This window comes from Thermobia domestica, chromosome 5 (genome assembly GCF_964235325.1).
Source record: "Thermobia domestica chromosome 5, izTheDome1.hap1.1, whole genome shotgun sequence".
Classification (NCBI taxonomy): domain Eukaryota; kingdom Metazoa; phylum Arthropoda; class Insecta; order Zygentoma; family Lepismatidae; genus Thermobia; species Thermobia domestica.
The window spans coordinates 123,662,024-123,688,447 of NC_137458.1; the positions used below are offsets into that span (position 1 = coordinate 123,662,024).

A 26,424-nucleotide genomic window follows, 5' to 3' on the forward strand; every position below is an offset into this window, starting at 1 on the left:
CACTATCAGTTTCGACCACTGCATTAATTTCATACTCAAGTTTAGAAATCTCAGGTGTATCAGATGTTATGAAATTACACGTAACTCTTATAAAAGTTGTTCTTATTTCTCGCATGCCATTTTAATTATATTTGTTATGCAAATATTAAATTATAATTCTTGAATGTATATATTATTGTTGATGGCGTACGTTTGTTTCTCAGTTCCAGATTCTGCGACAATGGCTGGAATGCTAAAACGGGAACAAAAATTACGACAGTCACCGAGCTGTCAGAGAGCCATAGGGTTGCCTTTGTCATCGCGTCACGAAATAAATCGCCAAATTCGTTTACGTGTTGTTCGAGAATTTAATCTTCCTGATGCAGTGGCTGATTTGTTAGAAGTGAGTAAAATGTTCATTCTATGTATGTACATATATGACAATTACACGTTTATGCTTGCGTACTAAGAAATTGACTGCTAGTTGAATAATCTAGTGTTATATATTGAACTTCATTGTTTAAATTCTAATACGTAACGTTAAATTTCTTTATTTCTTTTCCAGTCAGATGACATGTTATTTTTAAGTACGTGTTTATATGCAACTGAATCTAAATTAAGTCAGTATTTGAGAATTTTCCACATATATATATATATATATATATATTTGAGAATATAATTGAAAATCACTATATTTGTGACTCCAAATCTCCTGAACCGCCCAACCGATCTCGATCAAATTTGTAACATGGATGAGGTTCAGGCCAGGGATAGTTTTTATGATTTAAATTTGACGGAGCAACGTAGGGGTGAAGGAGGGGGAGATATATAAAAATTAATTTTTGTAAGACTGAAAGTTACAATTTTTGTAACTTAATAACTCTTGAACTATCCAACCGATCTCAATCAAATTTTCAAGATACATGCTGTTCGGATCTGGAAATATTTTTGTAATTTCACTTTAACGGTAGATTCTTGGGGGGGGGGGTTCGGATCTGGAAATATTTTTGTAATTTCACTTTAACGGTAGATTCTTGGGTAGGAGGGGAGGGGGACGTATAAATAAAAACTTATAAAACCTAATAACTTTTGAATCACCCAACCAATGTCGATCAAATTTTCAACATATATGAGGGTCGGGCCTCGGGTGTTTTATATCGTTTCACTTTGACGAGCCAACGCAGGGGAAGGGGAGGGGGAGATATATGTAAACAAAAAATTAAAATAAAAATGACTGTCTTTGTGACTTCATCACTTTTGAACCACCCGACCGATCTCAATCGAATTTTCAACATACATGAGTTTAGGGGCAGGGATTATTTTATGCTATTCACTTTGACGATGCAACGAAGGGGGGGGGGGGAGAAATTTTAAAATGATAAAAAATGTTCCATATTAGTGTTGAATCAATATTTTTCGGGGTCGATGAAAGAAACAGTGACACTTCTTATGCTGTTTCAATTCAAGTTCAGCTCTGATAGTTGGAGAGGTGGAAGGTACAACGTAGGGAGGGGGATAAACATTTAAAAATGATTGAAAATTACTAATATTAGTGTCAAATCCATAGTTTTAGGAGTAGCTGAGATTAACAGTGACAATTCTGATGCCGTGTGCCGCAGCACCGAAGAGGGGGAGGGGGAGCTATATATAATAATGATCGAAAATGACCAATATTAGTATCTAATCCATAATTTTCGCGATCATTCAGGTGAACAATGACGTTTCCGATCCGGTTTAAATCCAAAATCATCCTCGCCATTTGGGAGAGGGGGAGAAAGTGATACATAAAAATGATCGAAAATAGCCACTATCAGTGTCGAATTTATAGTTTTGTGGGCTCCTTAGATGAACATTGATACTTTCGATCCCGTTTAAATCCAAATTCAAACCCGCAACTTGGGGGAGGGGAGGAAGAGATATTTAAAAATGATCGAAAATGACCGATATTAGTGCTGAATCCACATTTTTTGGGGTCGCTGAGATAAACAGTGACATACAAAGATGTGCATTTAAATTGTTTATTTCAACCCACCAGCGAAGCGGGTAATATATGCTAGTTTCGATATAAATCTGAAGGAACGCTAAATAAGCGCGTGCACACACACGTATATATATATATACATACAGGGCCAAGTCCCTTGCCAGGGCTCAATAGCTCAGTGGTAGAGCGTTCACCTCTGGTGTATGGAGACCCTGGTTCGCAAAGTGGACTTGGTTGTGGACAAACACCATTGCGTGGGTTTGCTCAGGGTTCTCCCGTTTCTTCCCACTATTCATTCCATTCATTTCTCGTCATCACCGTCTCCGGTATAACGTGGGACGTAAAACTGAAAGATTTCATTTCATTTCAAAAGTCTCTTGTCATAGGTCAACTTTGTTATGAGTGGTGATGCAAAAAAATGTAAAGAGAACAGAGTTGCTGGAAATATGTTTTTAATCTAAAATGTTGGAACTTTTCAAATCGGACTAGCAGTTCTGGCCCTACACTGGTAATCGTCTCATTGATAATCGAAAAAGCAACGTTGCCAGTCATAGTGTTACAATTGAATCATTATTTTATGCAATGATTGAAGGAAAAGAAGCAAAAATTATGCCGTAGGGAAGAAATACGAATACAACAAATCTTGGTTCCAGTCTTTAGTGTCGTGGTGTACAGCTGCGGAAGAGGATAGAGGGGATGAAATTCGTAACGAGTTGAAAGTTGATTGTGAAAATCGTGTCAGATGCGAAATATATAATGCGGTTAAACTGCATCTGATACTGTTGCTTACAAAGTTTACTGGACAGACTGTACATGTTACTGTTGATAAATTTACGTACTTCATGAACTCACACTCAGGAAATCGAACCTGAGTCTTCCATGATGCAGCCAGATGCTTTTTTTGCTGTGGCCACCGAGACTAGTGCTGATATTTTTATTCTTGAGTGTGTTACAATGGTAGAAAAACACAAGCTAATAGTTTGAGTTTGTATCGGATACGAACTGAGGCAATTCCCACAGAAATTAGTAACAAATGGCATTTTTGACCCAAAGTGACTCCTTGGGATCAGCGGTCTAAAATTTGGCTGATAAGCATACTTTTCGGAGTGGAGTGTTGTAAATAGCATGTTTCTATTTCACCATTCCCAAGAAAGCGGAGGTATGACACACAGGGGAGATATGATAGACAGGACAATAACAGTAGGGTCCTGTAGGGACCGCTAATAAAAAGATCATAAACTCATGACGGACGGGTCTTTAACGATTTAAAGATGATAGTTACAGAATACGTGCCTTGGATTTCAGTACACTATTTCTTGCTTAGCGACATTCCAGTACGAGATAGTAATACTCGTAGTAAGAGTACGAAACTTTTGATGTTAGTACAAGTAATCCTATTAGTACTAGTACGTACCAAGAGGAGGTAATGACTGCAGTAATACGTATCAATAACTGCGTTGTTTTTCAACACATTATGTATACTTTTTTCCGAACTGATTTCCAACTTGATACAAATTTCATCACTTCTACCCCCATCCGCCCCTACAGCCCACGATACTAACGACTGACACCGAGATTTGTAGTATTCTTTTTTTTTTTTTTTTCACGGCATAATTTTTGCTGCTTTCCGTTCAATTATTGCTTCTATTGTAATACTATGATTGACAGTGGACCGGTTACCGTTGTAAGCCAAAACTGATTTGCTCATAACAAAGTTAGCCTATGGCAAGGGACTTTGTTACATCCTATATAATATTTATTACAAAATAATTATAGTTATAATTGAGGTATAGGGTGTAACGCAATTAAAGTAACATTTTATTTCATGTCATAATACTTATATATATAATATTGCTGTTGCAGAACGCATCTTGTTACTGCACAGAAGAAGAAGAAGACACGGATATGGGAGTCGACGAACCAGTTGGTAAACCAAATACTGCCCCTCCATGTTTTGGTAGAAATATAACGGTACCACGACATGCTAACTATTCAAGAGCAGAATTACCAGCTGTCGTCACTGAAGGAGAACAGTATAGGGCTGTTGAGGTAAGGAAATACTCTTATAAAGAACAGTTGAAGGTAAAATGAAGTTTAGATACACTCAAACCGAAAAATATAGAATTTTTAATTCCAAGTCAACCAAACAATTCGATAGTGTTGTAATATCGAAATAATAAGTAAACAGTGGATTCTGAGTGATTTATACGTCTTACTCATACTGAAAAAGCAAGGTTTTTGGTATCTGTCATTATGTGCAACCACTTTTTTCCAGCAGATCAAAACCAAAGCTTTCGTAATCCTTTTTCCTACGCTCTCGAACAAGTGTACTTAATTAATTTGAACGAACTCGCGCCAAGTGAACTTTGAGTTGGACAAACACAGCTTGAGTGTGTTTCCTCGGGGTTCTCTCGTTTCCTCTCACTTTCTTCATTACCCATTTCATTCATTTCTCATCATCACTGCCTCCTTTACTCTAGCCGGCATACGCGTGAGACGTAAAACTCAAAGATTTAATTAATATGAACGAAACTCGAAATAAAAATGAAATCTTTTAGTTTAACGTCCCCGATTATTCCCTTTAGGCTAAGGGAGACAGATGATTAAGAAAGGTGAATGCCGATGGAAGAATTGGCAGAATGAGAATGTGAGGACAAACAGGAGTGACCGATGGACACGAGGTTGTCCACTACAAACTTACTTGGCCGGGAATCAAACCAGAGGTAAGCGTCCTACCACTAAGCCACCCTGCTCCCTAACGAAAATCGAGAGTCGTGATTCCTCCAAAACGGCTGTAAAAGTGATGTTCGTATGCAAAAATCAATTTCTCGCGAGAAAAATCAGAAAAAGTTTATTTTGTATGTGTTATATTGTACAGTCAGAAACAATATTAAGTGTAGGTTGGAGCTATCATTTCTTATGCTTCTAACCTATAGTTAATATTGTTTCTGACTGTATAGAGGGAGTTTCGACAATAGATTGTTTGATTTCGATAACAGATCGCAGTTCAGTGAGAGGGAGGGGTTAGGGTAATCAATAGTATAAAAAATGAAGCCAAGTGTATAAAGAATCAAATAATTAGGTTTTGTGTGTGTGTGTGTGTGTGTGTTTTGATTGTCTAACGATCTTTTTTAAAATGGGTTGAATGTATCGTTTTCTGATGCAAAGCAATGTAGGTAGGTCGACTTTAGGGAAAGCTATTTAGAATGAAATCAAATAGATAGGTCAGTTGCTTTTTCTTTTTGTATTGCTTTCTTTCGCTCAACCTCACATGTTTTATATTTTTTTTTCTTGTATATTTTATGCGTATTAAATTCCCCGTTAACATTACAGCCTTAACCTTGTATTGTGCAACGAAGTAAGGCGTTACTCGAGCGTTCGTATTAAGGGATAATAATTTGTATGATTGTTGTTTTGGTTTTTGAAGTATATACAGGGTGTCTACTGGTCATGAAAGTCATGAAAGTCATGAAAAAGTCATATATTTTGCTTAGTGGTCATGAAAGTCATGAAAAAGTCCTTTATTTACCCAACTGGTCATGAAAATCTGAAATCTCAGAGTATATTTTTATACTTCATACTTTTATACCTCATACTGCATGTACTGAAACAGTTGTATCAGGTCAGTAATTGTGAGGACTTCCCCCACCAGTTAGTGCTGGCTAACTGGTACTTTACTGTCTTCCTAGCTGCTCCCCATTTCATCTTCTAGTCTCTGTAATATAGTAACAACTTTTTACTGTCCAACTTTCTGATCTGCTATTTCTTTACTTCTAAGAAATGTAAATTGTGTATTTTTGGGCCTTTAGACTTATGCAAATAATATTATTCGTTTGAGTTTGCAGATTTTAAATTTGATGATCTATTTTTTTTAAACGAATTTCTTTTATAATTTGTTTTGTCTTTGGGCAGTTCTCTCAGTGCTTAATTTTAGACAAATTTCTGCTAGATGGATAATTATACTCAGAATTAAAACTTCAAATACAGTATAGAGTGATTAACTGGTAAGAGCAGGGCCGTATTTAGGTAAGTGCTATTCTGTGCTCGAGCACAAGGCGGCAGAATTTTAGATTCTTTCTTTAAGGTTCACAATAAGTGATATTTAAGACTAGCAACCCGCATAGTTCCGATGCACCACTGATGGTAGGGGTTTATTATTACTAATGGTAAATTTTTATCGCCACGGTCATGAAAATTTGAACAAAAAGGTCATGAAAAGTCATGAAAAAGTCATGAATTTACTTTCTGGTATTCCAGTAGACACCCTGATATAAGAGTGAAAAGCTTAATTGAGAACAATTTATGAGCACAGTGAAAAAAATTGAAAGTGACAATAAGGAATTTACCAAATATTCTTTATGTAGGTTTGTATTTCTAATATTGATTTTTATCGTTGCTATACAGGACAGTTACGTTAAAATTTTCTAGAAAACAAATTAACGTAGTATGAACAAGGCATTCCATTGCAGTGGTCCCGTTTTTGTATTCACTGAAAGTTGTTACGATATATATATATATTCTTAGAAATAGAATGGAATGAATTGAATTCCAAATTAACTTCTTTAAGAAAAATGGTGATGAAGTATAAAATACTAGACTTCATACCTAATTTTATTGTATACATTTTTGTCAGTTCCCGGTGGGGGCACTCGGTCGAAGAAGTGTAAAACGCTTTTTCAGGCCAGCCACCTTGAATGAGGTTTTCCTGGGTTTTCCTCATTCCCACCAGGCAAATGCCGGGGTGGTACCTAACTTATAGGTCCCAGGCCGCTTCCTTCCTTTCCCAATCCTTTCTTCCTTTCCTTTCCCCGGATTGTGTGCTCGCCGAGGGACGTCATCCCTCAAAACGTGAAGGGCTAAATGGCCTTAGATGCCGAAAGCCCAGAAATCTAAATCCCATCCCCCCACATTTTTGTCAGATTCTCGTTTCGTTGTTTTTATAACAGTGTTTGTGGTCGCCTTGTACAGATACAAAGAATAATATACTCCCTTAGCCAAAAACTCGATAAAATAAAGTAATATTAAAAAAATATTGTTGTTAAAGAGAACGGGGATTACGTAAGAGGACTGTTGTTATATGTGAAAGATTATCGTGATATTGAACGACAACATTCGTAATTTGTAATGAAAAAGGTAATTACAGTGTATTTTTAAAGTTTGTATACGCAGGTACTACAAATATTGAATATACGAGGGTCATTCGGAAAGTAAAGAACGTTTTGCGCTAGCGCGTGCGCGTGTTCCCCCACCCCCGCTGCCGCTGAGTTATTGACCTGGGCATGCTTTAGCCTCAGTCTGGCACCAGCTGCGATCCGCTACGGTCCGTTATTGCTTCGCTGTGCGACTGTAAAATGTGCGATACAATTACTGATCCCGCCAAGTGTGAGGTTCGTAGTGTGATAAGATTTTTGAATGCACGGAAAGTGCGTCCGATAGAAATTTATAGACAAATCCCTGAGGCGTATGGAAATGTAATGAATGAAGCATGAGTTCGTAAGTGGTGCATTATGTTTAATGACGGACGGACGAATGTGCACGATGAGGAACGCTCGGGCCGGCCTTCTGTTGTGAGCGGAAAATTCAAGAGGATAGGCGATTCACTATTGATGGGCTGCACGAATTCTTTCCTGAAATTTCAAGAACTTTGTTGTACGAAATTGTCAGTGGTGAACTTGGTTCAACAGTTTGGCGGCAACTGTGTATGCCGAAGGCATAGAAAAACTTGTACCACGGTATGACAAGTGTTTAAATTTACACGGCGACTATGTCGAAAGGTAACTTAAGTATCACATAGTATGTAACACAAATTTCGCCTTTGTATATCAGTTATTAAAGTGTTTATACAAAAACGTTCTTTACTTTCCGAATGACCCTCGTATTAATAGTACGAAACATTGAATGCAAATACTGAACATTGAAATAATGGACAAATACTGAATTGAAATTCTGAACATACCTAGGTAGACTACAAACAGTGAATACAAAGAGTTTCCACAGAGTGATTTAAAAAAAAATCTCTCTTCAATTTTTTTTCTTAGGTACTTTGGAGTTCATGTCTTTCAGAAATCCAATAATATATATATAGTTGGCAATTGCGCTTCGATAGTCTAATTTGAACCAAGCATCCTTCATAAGTTTTAAGCGTTTAAATATCCTTTAAGGTACTAATGTACCGTAGGTTTGTTGCTAAACTTTCAAATTTTTTTCCTAATAGTTAAATGGTTAGTATTTTCCTCACCAAATATTAGTCTCTTGTGTATTGCCAGTCAATTCAACAGAAATTTTGGAACCTGGCGTTGAATATTTTTGCTTTTCTCATCAATTGTTTTTTGTTCACTACGATAACAGCGATTGCGGTGAACCGGCATAATTTTGTTTCAGCAAATTAGGAACAGCTGCAAATTGAAAGACACAACGACTATAATATAGTGGGTTTTCGAAAACAGTACAATGTCTGTTTTAAGGAGATAACTATGCTATAATTGCATGTAAAGTAAAATTGTGTCACAGGGACCACTGTTAGCTTTAATTTTCATAATTTTACTGATTATTTGTTAATATATTGCAACAATCCATAAAAATAAGTGTATAAACTGAACTTACGTACTGCCGTTTCTCTCCCCTTTCTCTCACACGACTAGAGTAGTACTACCAGTTTCCAAACGAAACGTTCACGTCTAAATCACGTACACAAAGACATACAGAGACCTTCATTATTCGACGTTACGGAACACACATGGGAGTTTAATATTTTTCGTCATAAATTTCAAAACGACATGCATCACACACTATTATTTCGTTGAGCGCTGCAGTGTCATAGCTATTCCGTGAAATAAAATTGCGCCGATTCGGCTGCGTTAAGAAACTTCATCAACAATTTTTGAATATAATCTATGGATGGGAACAGGGACCGTCGTGATGCAATCATGGAATTTTATTATTTTAATCAACATAAAACATATATATTGCGACTTCAACATAGATCTATTTTTCAACATACTGTATGTAAAATTAGTATGGATCATGCATATTCAGACGCACGGAATGAAAATGGGGGACCAAATTTATCCCTAATTCCGATTTTCACTCATATGGTAACTGGCTTGTATACAGTCGATGCAGAATGTATTCTTAATCGATTAGGATACATGCTATTGAAAAAATACGTATTGTCTGGTTTGGGTATTAAGACATTGTAATGTGGATATTTAGTTCTGAATCAGATACTTTCTAAGATTTTGTGTGGTACAACTTATATAAAGCAAAAGCATAGAATTAGTACTTTCGTTAATATTGTTATCAGCATTTTAAAATGTAATCATTTTAGTGTGATTTCTCTTTTAAACGTAAAAAAGAATTATATTTGAAAAACTGTACACCGAAATACATACGTGAAGTCTTGAACATCTTACCAAGAGGGTTTTTTTTTTTTTGTTTGTTTTTATTTTATTTTTATTTTTTTTAAGCCATGTTTTTAAATTTATAGCATATTTTGCACTTTGTAGGAAGTACATGTGGATAGGAACAGTTCGCTACAATTTAAGGAGGGTTGTTAAAAAAAAAAGTGTTTCAACCTTGAAAAAGATGTTCAAAATGTTTTAGACATGTTTTTAAAACACACACACACAAAACATGTTTTAGACATTTTGAACAGTTTAAAACATGATTTTAAACATATTTCAAAATCGTGTTATAACGTATTTCGTAAAACTTTTTTGCTCTTGCAACCGATCTTTTCATTTATTTTATTCTCGTTAAGACTACACTGTGTTGGATACAAAATATTTCAGTATAGATTAGTAATTCTCAACTTATTTAATATCACGACCCCCTTTTATTACACCCTCTTGCCAGTAACTCCCGTAAGTACTTTCTTGGTCGTAATAAGCTTTTTAGGTAGATTTTAAAATTTACCTACTATAAAGATTTCTCACAATCTTATCAAAAACAAATTACTTGAGTGCTCATTGAACCTAGGTGAGATAAGGGAACTGGATTGTTTCGCAGTGACCGAATCGTGGCTGAATGAATCAGTGAACGACTGTGAAATTAGCTTTTCTAATAATTTCACCATTTATCGTAAAGACCGCACAACTCGTGGAGGTGGAGTGATGATTTGTGTAAATAATAAGTGGAAGAGCAAGAGAAGACTGGATCTCGAACGGGATTGTGAACTTATTTGGGTGGAAGTATTTATTCCAAAGCGTCGTTCTGTGTTTATTGGGTGCTTCTATAGGCCGCACAAGAACACCCCCCAGCACATCTTAGAAGCTTGCCATGACTCACTGTTACATGCGTTGTCACACAGTGACGTCATCCTATTGGGTGATTTCAACCTTTCCATCACGTGGCAGGACAGCAAGCATGGCGTCGCTAAAGATGGAAACGACAGTTATTTCATGGACAATTTTATTCATGGACTTGGTCTAGGTCAACATAATATGCATAATACCCGCAATAATAGCAATCTTGACTATATTCTCTCTAACTTAGAACCTCGTTGTGTTGTCCCATGCAGAAATCTTTTTCCCTCGGATCACGATTCCTTGGATGTTTCTTTCGATTTCCTCCCCTCCACTACTACAAACCAGCCCCTCAAAAGTAGGTCACAACTTCTTTGGAAGAAAGCCCCCTGGGGTGACATCTGCCGGGCTGTTGAACTGTTTCCTTGGTGTTTGTTAGAGGTAGGAACTGTTGACGACGCTGTGGACTTATTTACATCCGTTGTCCACTCAGCCATAAAGGACTTTGTGCCGGTGAAAGCATCAAAATCGAACAGGTTTCCGGTCTGGTACGACAATGAACTTCGTGAACTTCTTAAAAACAAAAAGCTTGCCTAGACTCTATGGAAATCACATCCGAATGACTACACATACAAAAACTTTGCTAGAATTAGAAGTCTTGCCAAGAAGGTACAGCGGCGTAAATATTTTGAATACATGGACTCAATTGGTGATTTTACTGTTAGTAACCCTAAAGTCTTTTGGTCTGTAATTAAATCTAGAACAAAATCTCCGGGCATACCGGCAACAGTTCAAGATGAAAACACTGAAGCGAGTGATGATCAAAGACCAGACCTCTTCAATAACTACTTCTGCAAAACATTTACTTCCCTTTCCTCTACAACCCATCTCCCCCCTCTTCACCCCATCTGTTCGGACACCTTATCCATTCTCTCTACCACCCCGGGCGAAGTTCTGGCTCTCTTGCTATCGTTATCTCCACATAGATCACTTGGACCTGATAAAATTAGTTTTCTCTTTCTCAACAAAACTGCTTCAGTTATTGCGGTTCCTCTATCTATCTTATTCAATAGATGCTTCAAGGAAGGGTATTATCCCACCAGCTGGAAACGTGACCCCAATATATAAATCAGGACTTAAAGATCATGTATCCTCCTATAGGCCAATATCTCTTCTTTCTGTAATATCAATTATCTGCGAAAAAATAATTAAAGACAGGCTACTTAAATTCACCTCACCTTACATCCATAGTTCTCAGCACGGCTTTCTACCGAAAAGCTCAAGTCTCTCAAACTTCAGTACTCTTCTTTCCTGTGCAGTCAAATGTGTGAATAATAATACTCAATTAGATGTTATCTACTTTGATCTCTCGAAAGCCTTTGATTCTGTCAGTCACATTCATCTTCTTCATAAACTCTTCAATAGATTTAATGTACATGGCAAATTTCTCTCTCTAATCACAAGCTACTTGAAGGATCGTAAACAGGAGTTGTTCTTTCAGGGGCGACTTCTAACCCCCAACCCGTGATCTCAGGGGTGCCTCAGGGGAGTGTACTTGGGCCTCTACTGTTTGTCCTGTATATGGATGATCTCTACACGCACTTATCAGCTCAACCTAGTGGCCTTCTGCTTTTCGCTGACGATTGTAAGTTATACAGAGAAATATCGTGTCTCCATGACACAATTGCTCTACAGGAAGACATAAATTACCTTACAGGCTGGTGTGAAATGTGGCACTTGAAACTCAACAGTAAGAAATGTGACAGTATTACTATTACTTTGAAAAAGTCTCCTGTTCCCTCCACATACCATATCAACAATTCTCCTATCACACATTCTGCTAGTCATAATGATCTTGGTGTCATCTTTGATTCAAAACTCACATTCTCTGATCACATCTCCTCAATACTAAAGAATTCATGCGCATGTTGGGACTTTATCGATTCACCGAACTACGCACTGTTTCTTCATTAGCAACTTTTTATAAGACTTTAATAGCGCCCAAGATCGAATACTGCTCTCCCATATGGGCCATGGCAGCACCTACACATCTCTCCAGACTTGATTCTGTTCTCAATTTCTTCATCGCTATAGTCCGTTTTCGTGTTCCTGCACTTCGAATACTATCTAAGAAGGAGCTATTGCGACATCTTAATATTCAGACTCCTGAAGTACGCAGAATTATCTCTGACCTGAAATATCTACATAAAATAGTTAATGGAAGCTTAAGATCGGAAATATTACTTCAGGAACTATCCTTACGTGTCCCCGCATCACCCGGAATACCCATCTATTCTATCTTGCCCGTCCTAGGTTGGCTGTTATACAGAGGTCTCTTTTTTATAGAATACCAAACTGTTATAATCAAGTAACAACTGATGTGGACATTTTTTCGAGCTACCCAGTGTTTGAAAGAGCAATTAAACGAGCTTTGACGGAATAGTTTTACTTTTACACTCTTTTTTTCTATGTTGTTATTGTTGTCTTGTTTTTTTCTTTCTTTTGTTAGCATGTCCCTGTGTAAAATGGCAAAGTTATGCTGTATCTGGGAATTTGTTCAATAAATAAATAAATATGCGGGCAAAACAAAAATCCTTACCATCCTTCTGTATTGACAATGGGTTGAGGAAGAATGATGAAACTTGGAAGTGGTCTGACACATCAGATAGTGCTATCAAGCATCATGGATTACATCTTTGATTGCTATTCGAAATTTCAAATGTAAAGGGAGTCATGTTCGTGTTTTAAGGCTAGAATTTTACCAGAAATACGGTTGTGTGGTTATTTTAGCCCAAAAGCAAGTCATTTCGGAGTTACCGATTCTATGCACGCATAAGTTTTCTAGTTATGCTTTTAGGGGTTAAGCTCACGTTTCGTGGAGGCGGGTGAGATTTTTGTTGCAAAATTTGATTACTATTTCAGAACACTGATCCTAATAAAATTATTTTAAAACAGGGTGGATTGATTTAAATCAGTCTGATTTAAATCACGATTTAAATCAAGATTTAAATCACTTGATTTTTTAAATAAAAATCGTTGATTTAAATCGAATTTCGAAATAAATTAGTTTAAAGTGAAAATAAGTAAAATCCAGTTTCTGTTCTGTTCTTTTGATTATGGAAGTTAATAATCATAATACAATGAGACTCAAAGGTACAGTATAGTATGAAAACAAGTGTCATGCAGAGGATGATTAGGGAAAATCCCGTTTTGAACAGGGAACGGAGCAATCCTGCTTTCTTCTTTTCGTAACATTGTGTTTGGGTTTTAAAATCGTTAACTATTCCAACGGGGAAATCACCATCAACTTTTAAGACGAAAATTCTTTTTTGTGCGTGTCTGTTTGTTTATTCCCAGATAATAAGGTGTATTTAGAGGGGTCCTATCCTCTCTCCATTTTTTTTTTTTTAATTTTATAACTTTAGGCGAAATTTATGTATTTCATGCCGCATAAGCTAGTTCTGAGTTTTTAAAAATAGGCCCCTGCCAAATATCAGTAACTTTTGTGGAAAAAAAAGTGTCATTTTGATAAACATTGCTGTACTTTTTTTCCTTAATGCTTAACCTTTTAAACTATATCACCTATTTTTAGGTAATAGGGTAGAATCTTCATTATTCGATTAAAAAAGTACCAATAAGGCTTTTTACTTCGTTTTCTTCAAGACTGGAGGCATTTTAGAACACGTTACATACGCTTTCACGCCTTTTGCGTTGAGGCATAGTGTGTGATGACGTCATAAATTTAAAAAGGTATATTTTGTTATGCGTATTATTTTTTGGCGGGTTACATTTTGCATTCAGAAGACAAATTGTGCACACTCGTTCAGTGCACCCCTTAATAATTTTCAGATCTCTGCGTGGAAACAGAGGGGCAAAAATGTTTTTAAAAAGGATATTTTTTAACAAAAATAGCTTTTTTCGTGATTTTTCCGCCTCAGATAGAGACATATGAATGGTACCGTTTGAAAGGCTGTTCTATTCTGAAGAAAAGTATGTACGTACTATGCTCCTAGGATAGATAGGGATGTCTCAGGAAACTGTTACCTGAGATCCTGTTTTATACGGAAATCTGGGATATTTGGGGAATATTATTTTTCGCTGGCTTACTTTTGCACCTACAAGATTGAAATTTTGCACATTTACTCAATGTACCCCTCAATATTTTTCAGATCTCTGCCTTAAAACAGGGGGAGGGATCCACAGAGGTATTTTTTTAAATTATATTTTTAACAAAAAATTCCTTTTTTCGTGATTAACCCGCCCCAAATACATGACGGAGACATTTGAAGGGTACCGTTTGAAAATTTGTTTTATTATGATGTGAATAATGTACAAATCATGATCCTAGGCAAGGTATGCTGGTTTAAACCAAAAAACGAAAAATGTTCGTAAAAGTGAGTTCGTAAAAGCTTGATGAACACACATTTGTGGGTTATCACGCTTCACTCCCGTATATTATTCGTATTATATTCAGACCTAAATTCCCCATTCATTACTCAAAGATATTATACTGCAAAAGCATCTTTTTTTAAAAAAAATATATAAGTTTATGAATGTTTCTTTTGTGATTTTTTATAGTTTGTTATTATTGTTATGCAATTGCAAACGAAGAAATTCTAAATATTGTTTCGTTTTAATAATGTTTACTACTGATAAAATACATTGAAATTCCGTACTTGGGAGGTGGGGGTATACAAACCCCACGAAAGGCATTTATTGAAATCAGAAGTATCTTTTGTAACTATTTATGTATAAATGGGTCAGAGCCAAAGAGGACTCAAATAATTCGTATCTTTATTCACTTTTCTTACTGATATGCAAATTACGCCGTTGTATTTCTTTAACTTGGACTAATAAAAGTCGTTGTTAACTAACTTGGATTAAATTAGTTCTTCTGTACTCTGCACTACTTTGAAATATCCAAATGTAATTCTGTATAATGGTTTCACTTGTGCAACTGACTATCTTTTTTCCTTCTGAAATGACTCTTGACAATTATATTAACAAGTATGTAAAGATTAGTACAACTTTTTTTTTTTTTTTAAATCAGGAGTTCTTTATGAGTGAGTCGGCAGACGTATCGCATTTGTGGCCAATTAGTCCCGGTTCCGAGTTCAAACTAAGGATAATTTCTCTCGGATGTAAGCCGAAAAGCTGTTTGAATTTCACTTTGGGCTTATGTGACCCCTTCTAGCATAACCCGGTTGTTGCATAATAATACCAAGGCGAAAAAAAACTTGTTTCTGTCCATATGTGGTATAAGTACGTAAAGCAAATTATTTAAACAAAAAAAAAAAAAAAAAAAACGGATTTAAACCCCCAAAAAAAACTTTTTGGTTTTTTCTTTTTTTCAATAAAAATCATGGTTTTTGCCAACCCTGATCCTAGGATAAATAGGGATGTCTGAGGAAATTGTTATATTACATCCGGGTCATCTGGGGCATTGTAGGAATGTTCTTAGCTCATTGTTAAATAGTTTCCTCACCCTTACTACTCAAGGAAGAAGCTTCAAATTTTGTACACACATTTAGTACACCCCTTAGTATTTCGCAGTTGATTTTGAGATCTGTGCATTAACACAGGAGAGTCCAGAGGGGATCAAAATTTAAAAACAAAAAAAAAGTTTAAAAAATGCCGATTACTCTCAAAATTTCCCGCTTCAGGGACATGATAGGGAAATGTGAATGTTACCGTTTCAAAAGCTGTTCTATTCTAAAGAGAGTGAGTGATGTATGTACTATGATTCTAGGATAAATAGGGATGATGCTGTAGTTGCTTGATTGAAAGTCTATAATTTACCTTTAAAAAGAGCCATAATTTAAAAGGGTTAAGAAACATTGTTTGCGATTGATATAGGTTAACGATTGGGGATAATTCAAAATTCAACCCCAATACTTTCACTTAAATGGCATAATTAGCATTTAATACTAATTCCTAATGCTTTTTCTTCAGTTCGCGACTTGTATTATACGAGGAGAAAGATTTGATTTAAATCAAAAAAATCGATTTAAATCAAAAAAATCAACAAAAATGATTTTTTTAAAAAAAATCATGATTTTTTTCCACCCTGTTTTAAAATAATAAGTTTTCGAAAAGTAATGTTTGAAGCACACTTCATGTTGTGCTAACTTGAGAATATTTTCTGCAAGCTTGTATAATTGGTTGTTTTTTGAGTCAATAATTTATTGAAAAAAGGTCATATTTGGGGCATTCAGAGCACAATGGATCCAAATCCATTTTCAAAAGTTCAGCTTTGCTCAGCAAATGAATTCTATTTCAAAACGTAATATCTTCGCTGTCAAGAGTCCAAAACAAATGTAACTAAAACCATGCGAAAGGGCGTGGGATTCAAATGATAGCCGCTAGACAGGGGCGTCAGTGGGACAGGAGAGCAACCGCCCCCCATCCCCACTCTGGATTTCAGATTTTTGGGGAAGTAAGGCAGTTGTAGAATTTTTTTGATAAGTAAAATCCAGCAGAACAAGCTTGAGATCCTTACACCGAATAAATACGGAGAACATACAGATAATTAAATCTGGAAATTTGCTTAGACCCAATTTCCAGAATTTTAAGCAGGCCCGAAACTCGAAAGTAGAGTCACCTTTGGAATCCTTGGGCCAAAAAATATATGAGAGAGCAATATAGGCCTATAGCTCCTTACGGCCAATGGAAATGGATTATAACAGATCAAAATCCAAACATATTTTTATGTTGGACTTTGCTCAGCAAAAAGTTTCTAAATCTACATTACTACCCCCAAAATCTGAAATTCAGGGTAAGAGGCGGATGACCTCTAAACGAACGCCCCTCTAGCGGCAATTATATAAAATTCTAGATTGCATCTTGTCATGTAGGTTTTCTTTCTTTCATCTCGAATTCGTGGTTGTGAAAATATAACGTTTTCCGTCGGTGTATTCTTTTGGACACACCCTGCATTTATTTAATGTAATTATGCATCATTGACCATGGCATTCGGAGCTTGAGTTGTCAATCATTCCCACGCTGCAGTGTACATAATATAATGTTAATATCTTAAATTTATGAGCAAGGAGGAGGAAATTAGACCTCCTTCCCCATTCCATCAACGCCCTTGTCTAGCTGTTGTGCTATGAAACTCTAGTACACACCCTTTCACGTGGTTTTTGTTTAGTTTATTTCGTACTCTTGGCTACGAAGATATTACGTTTGCTGAGCAAAAGTGAACCTTTCTGAAAATGGCGCCCTGTAGCGTGATGCATACATACGGACAGACGAACAAATTGAGATCAAATTGTCCCAGACACTGACGTTCGGCACTGATGTTACAATAAATATCACGCTTTAATGGTTAGTTACGCGGGTGACTGCCATACCTTGCGCTTTCTCGCTCGGTCCCTTCATACAAGCAATGCCAGGGAGTTAAGTTTTTAAGAAAATTTAGAACTGAGATGGGGAAGAGGGACGAAATAAAATGTTCATAATACAGTGAAAAAGATATTGTTGATACAAAATTAATTCTTACCTGAAGTTTCCAGTTGCATCTCAACCACATCACTGACGTTAGAATCATCAGAAGCAATTTTCGGATCAACACTTTTACCATTTGTTTGGGTTTCCAGTTTTTTCACATCATTGCATTTTTCATAATGCTTCTTCATTCTTTGAACTAAACCAACCATTTCTTTCTTCCATCTTTTGCAACGAGCTCGTATGGTCGTTTTCTTCTCTGATAGAGTTTGAGTTACTTTAATAAATTTGCTCCAAATGATGTCCTTTTCCTCTTCCCGTAGAACTCATGTTAAACGATTCCAAGTAGTACGGAGACTGAGATCCAACTGCACTGTACTCTATCAGCCAATGTCTGCGATATTTTAATTTCAGAATCGCAATTTAGGAAATAACCTTTTGTCCGTTTTCTGAACACAACACAAAAATGTGTTTCCATGATAATTATTGTATTTATTTTTTAATATCAGGTCTACAAGTAGTCCAACCTTCGATTACGACACTTTCTCGCAAGTTAACTGAAAATCATTTAAATAATACAATATACGTTAAAAATGAGGGACAAGAAAGGGAGACAAAATAAATTGTAGATCACCACATTGACCTGTTGTGGCCACGAGAAATCTAAATATCACATGGAGTCTTCTGAAGGGGAACACTTGACAATTTTCTTTCTCTGGCAGATGTTTTTACGAAAATAAAATAAAATAAAAATAAACATGTTTAAAACAAGTCTTAAAAATTACACGTGTTTAAAACAAAATGTTTAAAACGTGTACAAAATTTGTTTTAAACAAAACAACCTTGAATTTACGTTAGTGTTTCATCTCCGAAACAGGTAGTTCCGTAGTGGAGGAAAAAATTGAAGTGCCATAATTCTCTGAAAATCAACGAAATTAGAATGCATAAATCGTTTTTGAAGTGTGTGATGTGTACACTTTTATTAATATGTTATAGTGACAAGTAAGGCACTCAAAAGATTGATAGGGTTCTCATTCTTTTTCAGGCCGAAGCAAGTTCATGCAACGATGGTCATTTGTCTGATATCATGCCAGACGTAGCGATGGCCACAGCTTCCTTTGGACAATTGCAACTCCAAGAACAGGAACTTGAGTTGGATCTGGGCGATGGTGCTAGTCATTCTAGTCACCTACCACCTCCAGCTCACTTAAGCCACGTCAGTCAGGCTCATTCTGGACTCCAATCGCAAAGTCATCTCGGTTATCATAGATATTTGGGACATCATGCAAGTCATCCCAGTGGGCTATCTTACTCCCACCATCGAGGTGGGACAACGTATCATACCGGACCACGATTTATATAGTGCTCTCTGTTGTAACAAGTGAATTACGGTGTTGGCTTGTACGTCTGTTTCATACACTGACTTTTAAAAATATGGTGTAATGGATCTCTTTTTTTTTTTTTTCTCCTATAAAAGGGGCGTGCTAGCCGATAAGTGATGGGTAACTAGTACTTTTTAAGCCTTGTGATATATCTATTATTTTTCATTGATTCCGAAGCGAAAACTACGTAATAATGTTTTTTTAAGTTTTTTATAATTTGAATGACGTATAAGGTGCATGTTTGTGTGTTAATATGTGTATGTATGCGTGAGAATCTGTGCATGCATTTCTTTAGAAGGGGTAAACTTTTCATTAATGGCTGAGGTGGTAAAAATATATATATATATATGTGATACGAACTCTCTTCAAGGTTTTTCCATGTTCTTCCAAGAAATGGAATGATTGATATTTATGAAAATAGTATTCATCGCTGTTTGCACTTGCAAGCTTTTTGTTTCTTTCTTTCGTTTGGAAGGAGGCTGAGAGGGGGAGAAGTCTGAATGTTTGCGTTTTGTATGTATATATTGTTATGAACGTATGTAAGTTTATGTATGGCAGTGTATTTTTTTGGAAGAGTTATTACTAGTAGATATTGCGTGCGAGAGAGTGTTTGCTATGCATGTATTCATTGCATATATGTGATGAACTCGTGAGAAAGGATATGCTAATACCGTACTTATTCGAATGCAGCGCTGTCCCTGCGGCAAAACAGGCCTTCAAAGGTGCTTGACTACAGCTTTCAAGTCAGTATAGTCGAATATTGCTTCAATGTTTATGACAACTTACGGAACTTTACTTATCAAATGTGCCCACTGTATAGTCGTCTCTCATCTAATACCTCTTTCTGTAGTAGAATGGAAATAATAATAATTACGAGTGAATCTCACTTCATTCTTGATTTTTACCACAAATTGGTTTAACAGAGGGAGTGTGTTATAATCGAATAAATACGGTATATGCCTGCAAAGACATGTATTTCGACGTAGAATAAGTGTTGCTGATACATGCAGGCTGTGGTAACTTTGTACAAGAAGTGGAATATATTATTTCATTCGTTTCTGTACGCCTGGTGTTCTCTACTTCATTGAGTTTAATGTCGAAGTAATTATTTATCGAATTAAGATAAAACATATATTACTTGTACATTATTTAGGTTTAGAGTGGGGTAGATACAATGAGGAATAAAAACGCTCTGTAGGGACTGCTAAGAAGAATAAGACTGAATTTTTCTTCGAACTGCATTAAGCCTGATGAATTCGCGTGAACGTACTGGGTATTTATAAAATCCATCCTTATAACATCTCACAGATTATATTTACTGAAAGAGATCAAAGTCATCAGGAACCAGGGAGCGCTGAGAGTCCTTATTAAAAAAGGTTAGATTAACCAACTGAATTCAGAGGACAAAAAACTATTTAAAAAATTCATTGTTAGTCGAAAGGTAATCTGCAGTTAATTTTATCAGATTGATCTGTGTAGGGGTAGGGCTGAGTCTATACATGTAATGATCAGTAAGATGTTAATATTAGTGTACAAGAATGAACAGGAATGTGCACGATGTTGTTTTTATCATTAACAGTTTTCCTTGTACTGCATTGTATGTACTATTTTGTGCACTTTTAAAAGTTATTCTTGAGACAGATCCTATGTTAATTAAGTTACCCGTACAGCAGTTCTTTGCACACTGTTTAAAACATTGAATGGCATTCCACGTTTTATATACTTTGGTAGTTGCACGTATTGTAATGGATAAGGAAACAATAGTTGTGAAAAAATTGTTCCATTTCGTTTCGGAATTGTGAACTTGACGAGGATGTAGAAAAGAAGTATACCTGCTCTGTTTAATAAATAGACATTGGATTCTTATGCAGTTAAAGCTGCTAGTATGCAGCCAACTATGTTGATAATGTTAAGATGTGTTAAATTTGCACAAGTAATGATACCAAGATGCCCAGTAAAATGCAATAAGTCAATGCAAGAATAGTTCACTTCAGTTGGATGAAAAGATCCTTACCTAAATGAGTTTACTTTCAAATCGGATAGATCAATTTTGGTGTAGTTCACCAGATTTAAGGAGAACTAGATTTCTTTTAAAATAGAGAAAAGTGCTTAATTTATCCAAATATTGTAAACTAGAATAATACCTTTCAAGATCTCGCAAGTGTTATTAACATGGGCTTCTACGGAAGCAATACGTGGCATCCATAATTGTCACACAGCAGGTCATTATTTGTAGTGTACCTCAAGTGAGATTATGTTCTTTTATTTTTTACGAGCTCTAGAAAATCAATGTAAAACCCAACGTTTTTCCAGTTTGTCAGGGTAAGTAACTTTTTGTATCCAAGAGAACGGTGTCTTTAGGAATAATATTAATAATAATTCTTTGAAAAATGGCCAAATAGTCGTTCACACAGCCCCAGTGACTAAACAACTGGTGTTAATCAAACCAGAAGTTCATATTATTATTTTTATTGTTCATCATTTGAACTTCTTCGGATTTTGTACCACGTTCCATGCTAAATAATTAAAGCAAATATGTATTTAATAACCATATCTGTATGCACAACCTTTGAAATGTACGTTTCATTCCAGTTATTCGTAATTATCCTGAACAAATGATAATGAGTTGGATTTGCATAAAAATCTTATGTCTAATGATAAGTACTTTGTTTGTCGTAAGATATGGATCAATGCGATAATACTATTTGTATGTGGTTGGCTAAGGAATTTATTACCATCCCTGATTCATTAAATTCAATGGAATAAAAGTATTTTGTTCGTCTTTGCTCACTATACAAAATTTTACCTCTTGCGTCAGATATTAAAAATTAGTTGTGATGGTAAGAGCAAAATATAAACATATACATATATATAAATATATATAGCTATTTAAAAATATTTGTTGATGGTTGGTATTTATTCAGATGTTGTTTTTTGGGGAATGAAATTAATACAAATCTTAACGGATATAACATCCTGTAATATGTTGCCAAAGATTTTGGTAAGAAATTGTTAAATTTTGGTCTATTATTTTAGTTTGTCGTTTAAGAATATAAACATTTATACAATTGAATTAAAGCGAAGGTATATATATATGTGTGTGTAAATATAAAACCAGTGACAGAAAGACGGTATCGAAGGCAATGAAATCTGGTGTATTGTTGTGAAATGTGTTTCATATGATTGGAACGTGATTTTGTTTAATATTGAGGGTCAGCAGTATGTGTCGTATAGGAAGAGACTTAATCGGTTCTGTCAAGTTTTATTTGTGTGCCTTTTTTTCTTTTCTTCATATTATTGTACATTTCTTTCCGAAAGTTGAACTAAAAACAATTAAAAAAAAAAAATGGAAGACTGTTATTTATATATCTGATTCAATCAATTACCTTATGAAGTCAGGTATAGTCATTCGCAATAATTGTTTGTCGATGCTATAGGATACATAGTGGCAAACTCAAATATGAACAGACTTACCTTGTATCCCGAAGTAGTAGAATTACAGTCATGTGATTTCGGTGTGCTCTGACACCTTTGTGGATACTTCTGAGTACTGCTAAATTGGAGTTATATCTGAAAGTTTCTGCCTTCCTGTGGAATCTTTTTGGGAGAAAAAATAACCCACTCCTTAAAAATTGTAACGAACTTCTTGGGAAGACTACCACGCTCAATTCATGGCCGTATCACTGATTTATGTTCCTTCAATACAAAAAGTTCTTGGTATAACTATTCTTTTTCAGGATGCATAAAATTAAAATCTTACTTAATTATGCTCCAAATTATGCCACTGATACGTTTGTTTATGGACTTCGAAATAGACCAGGTACGTTTCTGTACGTACTTGAAAATTCTCAATTCTCTTGGGCTGGCTAGTCTGTTTTAAACCAGTGACTGAGGCTGTTCTTGTATTCATACTTCAAGTGCAATTTAACGTCAATATCTCGTCATACTTTCTTTTGTTACAAATTCACCTCACAAATAACTGTTTTCTCTGGTCAAATAGTTGACATGGAAAGAAGCAAGCTGGTAACTTTCTGATCGAAAACGCGATACTACCATTGAGAAATTATTCACAAAAGAAATTTCATTAAAGGGTGACCACTGTATAGTAATGTTCGGAAGTGGAATTCTTCTAATAGTTTCCAAATAAATTTGAGTATTAGTAAAATATTTTCCGTCTTATATACGTACATTGGGTTACAGAAGGTTATACTAAAATTGACTTTCCTACTTGGAAGTCAATTGAGACAAATATTTACAATATGGTTCGTATCCACTTAGAAATATACTTACAAACGTGCTAAAATCGAATATCCATTACAACTTGAGAACACATTACAAGAATAATTATAAAAGATTGTCATCTTTACAGAGTTCCTACAGGTTTTGAGCAAAAAGATTTCCTGACTTTCCATGACTCTCCATAGAAATTCCCTGACTACAGGAAATTATATGGAACCACCCTCCTCTTCTCCCTACAGCCGACCGTTCCTCCCAACTTGTTTTGTTTTTATGTGATGACTGATTACTATTGTTATACATACTCAACATAATTGTTATACATATTCTATATTAAATTTTGACTATAATAAGGACGGCAACAAATGTTACAATATCATAACTATGCAAGAAAGAATAAATGTTCAACATAGTCGGGTTCAGCATCTTGACAAAGTTTTAATCAACACCATTATTTCCAGTATAATGAAGCTCTTTTTCTTCTTCAGCTCCTTAATTGCTGCATCCATTACATAGTTCTTCCTCATTCTCTTGACGTACACGTTTACTTCTAATTCCTTGAGTTTTGAATCCAATGTCTTTTTCGCAGCTTTGTTTTTGTTCATTCCTCTGTACCTTTCTCTGGTCCAGATATTTTTGATACCGTCTCCGTGCATTTAAAGATAACTTAGCATTTTCCTTGTGATCTCGACATTCTGGACTCCACCTGTTTCTAGGATACTGTCGTACACTTGATGCTGTACCACAGCTGTTCTCCAGTATGTTCTCTACTAACAAAGACTTTATAGAAAAATCATCTTCGGCAGTTGCATTGTCGTGAGAGAAAATCATGGAAATCTTTACAACATGCTACAACTGTTTGAAATCCTCATTGTCCAGGAGAAAGTTCCTGAAGGAAATGTCCTTTTCTTCACCGCACGACTGCAGGATTTTTTCAAGCTGCTTTACTACGAGATCACAGAATAAAGAGTATTTGATATTTTTAGCTACTACATCATCAAAGATATTGGCGTTGAGCGTTACTTTGAGGAGTAGAGAGTCTTTTCTGTTTAGTCACAGGAGATCTCTGGATAACGTCAGAACTTAAAGATGACAAAGCTCGTATGGCTTTATGCTTTAGAGAACTTCCTTGCAGTTTTCTTATCACTAAGCATAACATACTATGACACTCGTGCAGAGATTTTCAAGTTTTGCCTTCTCTTTCACTGTCAAGGCCTGCAAGAAACGATTTGCTGCAAATTTTATATCAATATTCTTGCTTGCTATCAGGTTGTCCGATTTGCTAGTATCAATACAATGGAATAATGTGTCCTCACTTTTAATTACATCTGATTTCACACAGTGGATCATATAAAATTCCAGAACCTGATAGATACCGTCAAGAAGATAAGGAGCCATTGGCTTTGGCGTTTGGAACTTTTGGGGAAAAGGCTGACACTCATCGGAAAGCAGCTTACAAAAGGCCAGTTTACACTTTACAAATGGATGACTGGCAGCCATATTCAATGATGTAACTGTTTTCGATTTTTGGTAGCTTTGCTGCATTCAGGAACTCCACCACATGGTCCAAATTCGCAGCGCTCTTTGAAGGCAGCTCACATTTTCTACCGACTCACACCACAAAATTTGAATGGAAACAAACAACACCCTGTCACTTCAAAGAACAATCCTCTACGGGCTGGTGAGTCATTGAACAGGTCTCAGAGGGATCGCAATATGAAAGGTATCTTCCAGCCAACAGAATCCATACCAGTTTTCACTGCACCAAACACAATGTGTAAATCACATGTATCTAAGTAGACCATTCTACAACAAACACAAAATATTTTTTTAGGTTTTTTCCTTTTCTTTTTCGAAACAGTTGCTCAATTTCCCTGACCTTCCAGGTTGCAGGAACCTTGCTTTATCTAGTCTTCAAGATGCCAATTTATTAATTTATCGTAACTCTTGAGGTTTTACTGGATCACGTCCTTAGTATAATGATAAAAAGACTCACTACGTGAACATCACTCAGCAAGTATGGTAATGAAAATATTGATAGAACAGAGAAGCTTTATGCTAATAGATGTAATCGTACTGAATAGAATCATCTTTTAATAATAATTATAAAATGCACATAAAATTTCTGTTGAGCTTCCATAGTTACCTAAAAAATTACGTACCTACGTACGGAAGCAAGGGATGTTTTTTTTTTTTGTTTGTTTGTTTTGTTTTTTAAGTTTAAAGTCCCATGATTAGGCACCGAAGCTAAGGGAGACTGTGATAATGAAATGGATAATAATGGTAGAATGAAATAAGAGAAGAAACGGTCGAACCATGTATACAGCGTTTGTCCACCGTAAACCAAACTTGGCGAGACCTGGGATCCTACGCATGAGATGAGCGCTTTACAATGAACCACTGCGGCCCGTCAGGGTTTTTTTAATACCATGAATTCTTTAACCTAAGAATTGTGAGTTTTTTCCCTCAAGGATGTGTGTATATATATATATATTGGGTTGATAGTATTGAATTGTCCGATTTTACGACTGGGTGGAAACTACCCTCTGCAGCGCAGTTAATGGATGGACAGAAGTCATAGGTATGACTTAAAAAACTCATACATGTTTAGGAAATAGGTTGGATGCCCGGTTAGTTAGGAGACAGTTTGCTGTTGAACAGGGTGATGTGAAACCACACCATGGTAAAAAAACAATTGATTTTTTTTTTTTTTTTAAACGACACATGTCAGGAAAACTAAGTTTTGAGAGAAATGAGAAAAACTATTCTACAGCCGATTTTTGAAAGTCTGAGGTTCGCAAAGTACCGAATATTACAAAATGTGCGGGTTCAAGTATATTAGAAGCATAATAACTTTTTTCCAATATGTTATGTTAACACTGTGGTATTTTTTTCATCCTGACATGTGCTGTTTTACAAACAAACTAGGATTAATGTAAATTCTTCAACTCATAATCTCTTTATTGTACATCATTACAATACAATGTTATTGGGAGGTCACTTTGCAGGCCAGTTGACAAGTTCATCATAAAATTCAAGGTACTCGTGTGGTATGTATTGCAGTACCTTCTTGATATCGTTTATTTTCTCAGTACTGATGGGAAGTTTTGTCTTTGGGTGCACTGAACGTATTGGTAGGGTAACATGCAGTGGGTGT

The 26,424-nt window shown here is 35.8% G+C and overlaps 1 protein-coding gene across 1 annotated transcript in view; it reads left to right on the forward strand.

Annotated features, from left to right (window-relative positions):
• Window positions 1-22,091, forward strand: part of LOC145686094 (BTB/POZ domain-containing protein 7) — a 52,451-nt gene extending 30,360 nt beyond the window's left edge. Inside the window, exons 7-9 of the mRNA XM_081759034.1 lie at window positions 204-382; window positions 3,824-4,009; window positions 18,695-22,091. Of these exons, the coding sequence (XP_081615160.1) occupies window positions 204-382; window positions 3,824-4,009; window positions 18,695-19,012 (683 nt within the window). The 3' untranslated portion in view covers window positions 19,013-22,091. The remainder of the gene's footprint in view (window positions 1-203; window positions 383-3,823; window positions 4,010-18,694) is intronic.
• Window positions 22,092-26,424: the final 4,333 nt, after the last annotated feature.